Consider the following 11572-nt stretch of genomic DNA (forward strand, 5'->3'; position numbering starts at 1 on the left):
CAGAGTCCTGCATCTGGGAATGAAAAACCCCCTGCAACAGTACAGGCTGAGGTCGAACTCCTGAAGAGCAACTCTGCAGAGAGAGACCTGTGAGCCCAGATTGATAATAAACTAAATATGACCCAGCAATGTGCCCTCGTGGCCAAGAAGGCCAATGGCATTCTGGGATGCATCAAGAAGAGTAGGGCCAGCAGGTCGAGGGAGGAGGTTCTTCTACCCCTCTACTCTGCCCTGGTGAGGTCTCAACTGGAGTACTGTGTCCAGTTCTCGTCTCCCCAGCCCAAGAAGGACAGGGAACTGCTGGAGAGAGTCTAGTGCAGGGCCACCAAGATGATCAAGGGTATAGAACATCTTTCATACGAGGAAAGACTGCGGGAACTGGGGCTGTATAGTCTGGAGAAGCAAGATTGAGGGGTGATCTTATTAACATTTATAAATATCTAAAGGGTGATTGTCAGGAGGTTGGGACATCCCTCTTTTCTATACAAGATATGAAAAGGACAAGGGGTTATGGGATGAAGCTGGAATAAAAAAAAAATCCACTTAAACATAAGAAAAAAGTATTTCACCGTGAGAGTGATGGAACAGTGGAACAGGCTGCCCAGGGGGGTCGTGGAGTCTCCTTCCTTGGAGATCTTCAAGATGCGTCTGGACATGATCCTATGCGACCAGGTCAAGGTGAACCTGCACCTGCAGGGGGATTGGACTAGATGATCTCTAAAGGTACTTAAAGGACTAGATGATCTCTAAATGACCTAAGTACTACTGTAAGTGGGGTCTGCGTAACTGCTTTCTTCTAGCTCTAAGACGCAGTGACATAATATGCACCGCCAGACTGTATTTCAAATCCCGCCAAGAACGCGGGATTGGAGATACCTCCCACGGGAAAGTAGCTGCAAAGGTCTACAGTTCTGGCTGATAGGCTACACGGAGACCTACTTATCACTGTAGAAGGGCTCAGCGTACCCTCATTCTTGTAGCTCCCAGACACAATGGCATAACTTCTACCTACATCCAGTATTTTCAAAGAGAGCTGAGTAGGCCAAATGCACGTGATTGGAGATAGCTCCAACAGGAAAGCAGCTGCAAAGGGTGCACAGTGCTGACTGAGAGGCTACACGGGGACCTATGTACCAGTGTAGGTGCTCTGTATACTTGCTTTCTTGTAGCTCCCAGAGGCAATGGCGTAACTTTTACTCGTATCCTGTATTTTTTCAAAGGCAGATGAGCAGGCCAAGTGTGTGGGATTGGAGATAACTGCCACAGGAAAGCATCTGTAAAGGTGGCACAGGTCTTGCTGATAGCCTAAACAAGGACCTACGTACCACTGAAGGTGGGGTCTACGTACCTGCTTTCTTTTAGCTCGACGACGCAGAGGTGTAACTTCTAACGGCAGCCTGAATTTTCAATGCAAGCTGAGCATGCCAAGTGCGTGGAATTGGAGATATCTCCCATAGGAAAGCAGCTGCAAAGGTGGCACATTGCTGACTGATAGGATACATTTATAAATATCTCAAGGGTTGGTGTAAGGAGGTTGGGACATCCCCCTTTTCGATAGTAGATATTAACAGAACAAGGGGTAATGGGATGAAGCTGGAACACAAAAAATTCCACTTAAACATAAGGAAAAAACTATTTCACCGTGAGAGTGACAGAGCAGTAGAACAGCTTGCCCCGGGGAGTTGTGGAATCTCCTTCCTTGGAGGTCTTCAAGACGCGCCTGGACATGGTCCTATGCGACCTGATCTAAGTGAACTTGCTTTTGCAAGGGAGTTGGACTAGAGGATCTCTAAAGGTCCCTTCCAACCCCTACCATTCTATGATTCTATGATTCTATGATTGGACTGGCAGCCTGTATTTTATCTGGAAGGTGAGCAGGCCCAGAGCATGGGATTTGAGTTAGCTCCCACAGGAAAGCAGTTTATGGTAGTTTGACCCGGGCTAGATGACAAGTGCCCACCACAACGCTCTATCCCCCACTTCATTAGCAAGTCAGGGAAGGGGAGAAAATAAGATGAGAGTCTCATGGGTTGAGATAAAAACAGTTTAATAAAGAAGAAGCAAAGCCACGCGTGCAGGAAGTGAAGAAAAAGCAGATAAAGCTGTTACTCTCTACTTCCCATCAGTAGCGATGTCCGGCCACCTCCCAAGAAGAAGGGCTTTGGTACTCGTAGCACTTGCTTTTGGAAGGCCAGAAATGAATCTTGCCTCCCCTCCCTGCTCCTCTCCCCCACTTTATATTACTGAGTTGACGTCATATGGTATGGAATCTCCTTGGCCAACCTGCGTCAGCTGTTCTAACCGTGGTCCCTCCCAAGGTTGTGCTCACCCACAGCTATTGGTGAAGGTGGGGGAAGGAATGCTGGAGGGACAACCCTGATGCTGTGCGAGCAGTAGTCATAATATTGATATCAACAGTAAGCACAGCACTGCAAGAGCTGCTGTAGAAAGTCACTACCATCCCAGACGCACTACAGTCTTCACCCCTTATTCCATACCATTTATGTCATGCTCAGACAAACCATCTCAACAACCCATATACATTCTTATGTGCTCTCATTAACTTTTACCCCCACTCTTCAACAGGCAAAAATCATTCTTGCATTGCCTCTTGCATCAAACAAACAAACAACATTCTTCTATCTTTCATCCTCTGTAGATGTTCACTGGAGCAGGCCATAACTTAGGTCTCATCCATCAAGATGGATATCTAGACCAGGGGAAACTGTGTTCAGTTTTGTGCACCAGCATCAACTTGGTTTATCCACTTGTCCGGTTTTCTTGCGAAGTTCATACCTCATCGTCTACAGATAACTCACATCACAGTTTATTTTTCCCCGGAGGTTAAGTCTCCTTGAGGCGTACATCGAGATTCCCCATCCTTCCTGATCACCCACCAAGTACATCCAGGCCCCTGAGCAAAGACAATCCCACAAATGGGTTTGTCATTTCCCATAAGAGGTACAACCGATACTGACTTCCACAGCCATTTCCCTGGGTGCACTCCTCCCACAGTATGTAGTGGTTTTGTTTGGATAGGACCAGGGCGGTTAGTTGAACCTCTGCTGTTAACCAGCCAAGGGGCTTCTGCTCAATTTTTATCGCACTGCTTCCATGCCCCATTGCCCAGTGCTCTCAACATGGTCTTAATCCGTTATATCGTTCAATCTTTCCAGAGGCTTGTGGGTGATAGGGGATGTGGTATATCCACTCAATGCCATGTTTCTTTGCCCAGGGGTTTATGAGATTTTTTCAAAAATGATGTCTGATTCAGTTCCTTCTAGAGTACCATGTTTCCACAAAACTTGCCTTTCAAAACCCAAGACAGTATTTTGGGCAGTGGCATGGTTTACAGGGTATGTTTCCAACCAACTGGTTGTTGCTTCCACCATGGTGAGTTTATAACACTTGCCTTGGTGTGTTTGTGGAAGCGGTCCAACATAGTCAATTTGCCAGGCCTCACCATATTGAAAACCCAGCCATCGACCTTTGTTCCAGGGAGACTTGATTCGTGTGATTTACTTGATTGCAGCACGTTTCACATTCGTGGGTGACCTGTGTAATGGCTTCCATGGTCAAGTCCATCCCTCGATCATGAGCCCATCTATATGTTGCATCTCTTCCCAGATGTCCTCATGTTTCATGGGCCCATCTGTCAGAGACCAGCTCTTTCCAGGACGATGAAGGACAGGCGGACCACTGCTCTTAGGGCAAGTGACAGTTTATTGCTTCTTCTTATGCTCTTTTTATAGTCAGTACATATCGCAAAGGTCATCAGTATAGGTTAACAAACAATATGAGTACGTATATTTTCTATATGCTACAAATCAATCAAATGTTATCTACAAAATTTATGGTACTGTTTACTACATTTTTGTGATATATGTTCCGTGGCTACAAGACATCTGGTGTCGTTATCATTGTTGTGTATACAGGATGTTTTTGCTTAAGTTAGGGGCTTTGTTTAAGGAGCCAACCCTTTCAGGCAGGCTTCCTTAGAAAAGATTAACCCTTACCAGGCAAATCCTTTCGAGGGCCATTCTACCCTTTCAGGCAGATTGGTCTCATCATTTCACCCTTTTTTCTTTTTATTCAGTATGTATTGTAGCGGGAACGTGTTGTGTAGCCATTAATTGTAATTTTTTAGTTTTTATTCTCGTTTGTTTTATCATATCATACATTAAACGAAATATGCAAGGTAATACTACAACTAGGACAATTATGCATAAAGTTGCTCCTATAAGGCAATAGATTCCTTTATAAAATGAGGATAAGGATGGAAAAGAAGCTTTTAAAACACTAACAAAATCATGAGCACGTTGGGCGAGAGGCAACTGCAATCTTTCTATATTTTGTAAAGAGAGAATTTCTCCATGCAATAGTTTTAAGTTAATTGAAGAGTTGGCATTATTCCATATTATGCTAAGCCAATAAGCAAAGATCTGTAATGATGACCAATAGTCAAAATCATGTTGTTGTCGTCGAGGTTGTCGTGGTATCAACATCATGCGTTGAAACCTCTTTCGGCGCTTGCCTATTTTCGTTTTTGACATGTCGAACACAGCGTTCCGGAATCCACCGAGGTACAGGCTCATCTGTTGGGAAAATACAAACATACCCTCTACCCCATAATAGAACCGGGTCAGGGCCTCTCGTGGATCCATCAATAGGATCTTTCCATAATACTGTAGGTTTCTGCTGAGCTGGGGATTGCCAATGACGATCAGCAGCCGAAAGGCCAGCTGCATCGAGAGTAAAAAAGTTTAAAACAAAAAGAGCATGATTTAACAAAGACAAAGGAGTGTCCTTAATCCCCCATGTCCCCGTTTTTAATTTCTTTAATTGTGTTTTCAGAGTAAGATTAAAACGTTCAATCATGCCTTGACCCTGTGGATTATAAGGAATCCCTGTTTTATGTGTTATAGAAAAATGAGCACAAAATTTTGCAAATTTAGCACTAGTATATGCTGGGCCATTGTCTGTCTTGATAGTCTTTGGTATACCTAAGACTGAAAAACAGTGTAACAAATGTGAAATTACTTGTGCGGTTGATTCTCCAGATAAAGGAGTGGCTACTGCAAAATGAGAAAAGATATCAAGGGTTACATGAATATAAGAGAGGCGGCCAAAAGAAGGATAATGAGTAACATCCATCTGCCAGAGATCATTAGGTAAAAGACCTCGAGGATTAACTCCATAATGAGGAATTGGTAAAAAAGAAACACATGAAGAACATGTTCGAACAATTTCTCTAGCTTGTTCTCGAGAGATATGGCACATACGTTGTAGAGTAGCTGCAGGTAAGTGATGCAGAGAGTGCAAATGCTGGGCTTCTGCAACAGTAGCAACAGTAAAACGAGTTAACAAATCAGCCTGATTGTTGCCGTGACTCAAAGGTCCAGGTAATTTAGAGTGACTACGAATGTGTCCTACAAAAAGAGGTGCATCTCTTATTATTAAGAGAGATTGAATCAGACCAAAATATCGTTGTATAAAAGAAACTTTAGAAGCTATGACAGGAACTGTTTCTAAAAATTGTAATGAAGTGACAATGTAACAACTGTCAGAATAGATATTCAAAGGCTCAGAAAATTTCAACAGTGCTTGATAAATTGCATATAATTCAGTCATTTGTGCAGAAACATTCTCTAAATTCCAAACATATTGGTCTGTAGGAGTATACAAAACTGCTTGTCCATTAGATGATCCATCTGTAAAAACAGTCAATGCTCCTGTTATAGGGGCTCCTTTAACGACCCTAGGAAAAGCTAAAGAATGATAGGTAGCAAAACTAAGAATTTTATCAGAAGGGAACTTTTGTGTTATTTCTCCAGGAAAAGCAGCTAAGGCTACAGCAAAATCGTCTACAGTGGCCATCAGCCAAGTAATTTGAGCAGGTGTGTATGGAATTCCAACTACTGCCGGTTCTTTCCCAAGATGAGTAATACATAACTTTCGTCCTTGTTTAATTCGTTCTGCTATCTTTTGAGGGTACGAAACAAGAACTCCTTTTGCAGAGTGAGATCCATGTATCCAACACAGAACACCGTCTTGATACAAGACTCCTGTAGGAGTCATTACTGTAGGCAAGATATATAAAGAGAAAGACTTTGTTATGTCTGCATATTGTAATTGAGCATTTTCTATGGCTTTTTCAACCAATCGAAGAGCTTGTTTTCCTTCTTCTGTTAACTTGCGAGGAGAAGTAGGATCAGGGTTTCCCTCAAGTATTTTAAAAAGAGGATGCAAATCGGCTGTTGTTAACTTAAGAAAAGATCTGAGCCAATTAATGTCTCCCAAAAGTTTTTGAAAATCATTCAAGGTTTTTAAAGAATTTGTTCGTATGGCAATTTTTTGTGGCATAAAAGATTTAGGATATAGTTGAAACCCCAAATATTGAAAAGGATATGATTTCTGTACCTTTTCTTGTGCTATTTTCAAACCATGTTTAGTTAACATCTGTTCAATATGAGCATAAGCATGTTGCAACTTATCGATAGATGAGGCTGCTAAAAGGATATCATCCATATAATGGATACAAAGAACATCAGGAAATTGTTGTCTAGTCGCTTTTATACTTTCATGAACAAATTTTTGACAAAGAGTAGGACTATTAGCCATTCCTTGAGGCAATACTTTCCATTGATAGCGTTCCATAGGTTCACTAAAATTTATGGATGGAATGCTAAAAGCAAATCGACATTTGTCATCTGGATGTAAATGGATAGTGTAAAAACAATCTTTTAAGTCAATAATTATTTTTTCAAAATTTTGAGGAATGGCAATAGGACTGGGTAGACCAGGTTGTAACGCTCCCATGGTACACATTGTTTTATTGACTTCTCTCAAGTCTTGGAGAAGTCGCCATTTCCCCGATTTCTTTTTTATAACGAAAATAGGTGAGTTCCATGGTGATGTGGAAGGTTCTATATGACCTAATTGTAATTGTTCCGCTACTAATTGACGAGTAGCTTGCAATTTTTCTTTAGTTAGAGGCCATTGATCAACCCAAACAGGATGATCTGATTTCCAACAGATTTTATCTGCATACATAGTTACTGATAAATTTATCAGATTAACTGCTAGGCGTATAAAGATATGCACCCATTTGTGTCAAGATATCTCGGCCCCAGAGGTTAAGAGGCAAGCTTTCTAGTACATATGGTTGAATGGTACCAGAGTGTCCCTCTTTGTCTGTCCAACTTAACAACTTACAGCTTTGAAGAGGCAAATTTGCAACTCCAATTCCTTTTAGATCAGCTGAAGCATGCTGTAAAGGCCATTCTTTTGGCCATTGTTTTAAAGTCATTACCGATACATCTGCTCCGGTGTCCAAGAGTCCTGTAAAATTTTTACCATCAATTGTTAACTGAAGTTCAGGTCTCTGATGATTGATGGGCTGTAAAAGATAAACGTCAGTAGATCCAAAACCGCCTGTTCCCCGAATGCGGGAATCAGCTTTTCCTATAGATGAAACATAAGGAATTAAAAGCAACTGTGCAATCTTTGTTCCTGCAGGTAGATTAAAGACAGAAGTTTCAGATTGTAACATAACTTTTAACTCTCCTTCATAATCACAATCAATTAGTCCTGGTATAACTCGCAATCCTTTCATGCTCAGACTACTTCGTCCCAATACCAAACCGCATGTTCCCGCAGGTAATGGGCCATATATCCCTGTTGGGATAGCTTGTGCCCCCATTTCAGGTGTTAATACGAAGTGGGAGGAGGAACACAGGTCCAGTCCGGCACTATGACTGGTGGCTCGGTGGAGTTGTGAAATGGATTGTTTAGCTGGTGCTCTGAGGTTTGCACCTGCACAGGATACATCCCCTGTTTGTTTGGGTGGGCCCGGGGCAAGCCCATTGAGAAGTTTCCCGACTGTAAGGAATTGCCGTTCTTATCATATTTAGATCGGCATTCATTAGCCCAATGATTATCTTTTTTACATTTTGGGCACAGACTTGGGTTCTTTCCATTATTACTTGGAATCTTTTTATTAGGACATTGACGTACTTGATGTCCCATTTGTCCGCAATGAAAACAGCTACCAGGAGGGCCTGCAACCCTTCTGTTTTTCTTAAATTGCATTGCAGCTAAAACTTGCTCAACAGGTTTGCCCTGTTGTGCTGCGGCAGTGACTATGCCTTGAATATATCCAGAGCTAACATCAGAACATAATCTGATATAGTCATTTAATGTTGATTTATTTTTCCAAGGTCTTAATATGGATTGACAGATATTATTAGCATTTTCAAAAGCTAATTCCTTAACTAAAATCATAGCTGAATCGGTGTCTTGTATGAGCCTAGATGAAGTTTGTAACAAACGAGATACAAAATCATGATAAGGTTCATCTGGTCCCTGTCGGACTTTAGTTAATTCTTCCCTAGACGTTCCATGTCTAGGTAGCCCTTTCCAGGCTTTCAAACCAATTTCTCGAATGGCATCATATGTCGCAGCAGGGTAAGTTAATTGTTGTGCCAGATCAACATGCGGTCCTGTGCCAGCTAACATTTCATGAGTAATTCCTTATTGGCGAAAGTGTGGTTTTTGAGAATAATCATAACAGGAATCCATAAAATCTGTAAGCCATAACAAATATTCTCCTCCTGTTAAGGTAGCTTTAGCTAAGCCTTTCCAGTCCCATGGGGGAAGAACTTCAGCTTCAATGGTCTCTAAAATAGCAATAGTATATGGTGCAGTTGCACCATATTGAGCAGCAGCTGTTTTCAATTCTTTAAGATTCTTAAATGTAATGGATGTATATGTAGCAATTCTAACATTGGCTTGAGTAGGGTGAGGAGCATATGTTATAGGATAAGCATGCAATATTTTTGAAAACCCACTCACATCTTCACCTTGTTGTTTAGCTTGTAGCAATGATAACTGTAAGGGTGAGTGAGGTGATATTTGATGGTATATGTCAGGAGGGGGCGGACGTCTACCAGCTTCTATTGCTGGTAAAACAACAGGTTCCTTTTTTAAAAGTGTTTGCTGTTTCTTCAATTTAAAAGGCGTATTAACAAACACTTGATCATCTTCATTATGATACTGAGCAGCTTCTTTTTCTAATTCAGCTTCCTCATCGGAGGATAATTCTTCAGATAATTCTATAGGTCTCAAGGCGCTCTTGCTTTGTTTTAACGGTCGGCATTTTTTACCTCCCGTATTTGAGTACATAAGAAAGGGATTTTTAAATTTAGATTCCTGAATATCTTTTTGTTCATTATTGATTATTGATGGATATTCAGGTGGAGCAGAGGGTTGTGAATCGGGATTAGTAAGAGCAGAAGGTTTTAAACCTGAATCCGCTGAACGAGATCGAGGACGTGTTTGTCGTTGCCATTTATCATATTCAGTATCACCTTGTAAACATTCTTTAATTAAAATCCATAAAGGAAAAGCATCTATAGGGATCTTATCAGGGCCGTTAGCAGCATAATAGCTTTTAATGTTTTCACCGACCTTATTCCAGGTTTCCAAGTTAATAGTGCCTTTATTCGGAAACCAAGGACACACAGTGTCTATAAATTCTAAAAATCCACCCACTTGCTTGGTGGTTACAGATATATTTCGACTTTTTAACAATGTCTTAACCATAGCTACAAACAGCTGTCTTTCCGTACTATGTACATGTCCCATATTTTAAATTGTAAATGCTGAATATGAGGGAGCCCTACCGTTGAGTCACGAGGTTCAGTCTGGACCCCCTTGCTTTCTAAGACACCTTATAGAAAGGGCTTAGGTGCGGCTGGATCCAGACTTAGTCTCAGACTTGGTCAACGGAAAATCTAAGACAAAAAAGGGATTTTTGTTTTTATTTTACTGAGATAAATTTCTACTTTCTTATATTTTACACCTTCCTAGTAGTTCTGCCCCCCTTTATTTCCCCTTTTCCTTACCGCGGTTCTGTTGATTCGGAGGCAGCTCACCCTGGTCAAAGGCAACCGAGTTTCCCGGGTTTCGGCACCATTTGTCAGAGACCAGCTCTTTCCAGGACGATGAAGGACAGGCGGACCACTGCTCTTAGGGCAAGTGACAGTTTATTGCTTCTTCTTATGCTCTTTTTATAGTCAGTACATATCGCAAAGGTCATCAGTATAGGTTAACAAACAATATGAGTACGTATATTTTCTATATGCTACAAATCAATCAAATGTTATCTACAAAATTTATGGTACTGTTTACTACATTTTTGTGATATATGTTCCGTGGCTACAAGACATCTGGTGTCGTTATCATTGTTGTGTATACAGGATGTTTTTGCTTAAGTTAGGGGCTTTGTTTAAGGAGCCAACCCTTTCAGGCAGGCTTCCTTAGAAAAGATTAACCCTTACCAGGCAAATCCTTTCGAGGGCCATTCTACCCTTTCAGGCAGATTGGTCTCATCACCCATCGAGCTATAAATAGCTCACCTTTACGCTCCTAGTCTAGATCTACCTGAGCTACTTCAATTTTTGCAGCTTTGTCTACATGTTGGTTGTTCCATTGTTCTTCAGTGGCATGGCTTTCTGGCCCATGAGCATCTACATGACGTACTTTCAGAGTTATGTTTTCCACACGAGCGGCAATGTCTTGCCATAATGCAGCAGCCCAGATGGGTTTACCCTTGCACTGCCAGTTGCTCTTCTTCCATTGCTGTAGCATCCACACAGGGCAGTAGCCACCATCCCGGAGTCAGTATAAAGATAGAGTACTGGCCACTTCTCTCATTCTGCATTCTTAAGAACTAGCTGGACGGCTTTCACTTCATTAAACTGACTCGACTCACCTTCTCCTTCAGTGGCCTCAATAGCTCATCGTGTGGGACTCCACACAGCAGTTTTCCACTTACGATAATTTCCTACTACACGGCAGGATCCATCAGTAAACAAAGCATAATGCCTCTCATCTTCTGACAGTTCATTATATGGTGGTGCCTCTTAGGCACGAGCTACTTCCTCAGGCAGTGGTCCAAAATCTCTGCCTTCTGGTCAGTCCATGATCTCTTCCAGGGTTCCTGGGCGATTAGATTTCTCCAGCCGAGATCGTTGTGTAATCAGTGTCATCCACTTACCCCATGTAGCGCTGAGTGCATGATGCATAGAAGGGGTTTTCCCTATGAACATCCAGTGTAGCACAGGCAGGCGTGGTGCGAAGAGGAGGTAAGCTTCTTTGTCAATGACTTCTGAAGCAGCTCGAAGTCCCTCATATGCTGCTAGTTGGGGTGTAGTGTGCTTCTGATCCTCGATATCCTCGACTCCAAAACCGTAATGTTCGACCTCGGGTTTCTACAGATGTTTTCTTCCAGAGACTCGAGGTAAGACCATGCTCTCCAGCGGCAGTGTAGAGGATATTTTGCACATCGTGTCCTGTACGGATAGGCCCAGGGGCGACATCCAGAGGAACATGCTCATGCCCATCATGCCATTTTATGCCCAAAAACTGGATCTCTTGTGTAGGTCCCTTTATTTGTTTCTTTTTACAGCAAAAACAGCTTGTAGGAGAATCTGAATTACTTTCTCCCTTTCTGAAACACTTCATCTGCCATCTTGCACCATACAATTATGTCATCAATGTACTGTTCGGG

General features: G+C 42.0%; 1 protein-coding gene across 1 annotated transcript; it reads right to left on the bottom strand.

The window, feature by feature from the left end:
- Window positions 1-8027: 8027 nt before the first annotated feature.
- LOC133628656 (endogenous retrovirus group K member 5 Gag polyprotein-like) lies at window positions 8028-9888 on the bottom strand. The gene has a single exon (XM_062017069.1). It carries the CDS (start codon window positions 9643-9645, stop codon window positions 8533-8535), a length of 1113 nt encoding a protein of 370 aa, XP_061873053.1. The 5' UTR covers window positions 9646-9888; the 3' UTR covers window positions 8028-8532.
- Window positions 9889-11572: the final 1684 nt, after the last annotated feature.

Source organism: Colius striatus, chromosome W (assembly GCF_028858725.1).
Source record: "Colius striatus isolate bColStr4 chromosome W, bColStr4.1.hap1, whole genome shotgun sequence".
Classification (NCBI taxonomy): Eukaryota; Metazoa; Chordata; class Aves; order Coliiformes; family Coliidae; genus Colius; species Colius striatus.

What these genes read in the sequence shown, in the direction of transcription:
- LOC133628656 (XM_062017069.1), bottom strand. Translation starts at nt 9,645, where the DNA reads ATGGGACATGTACATAGTACGGAAAGACAGCTGTTTGTAGCTATGGTT.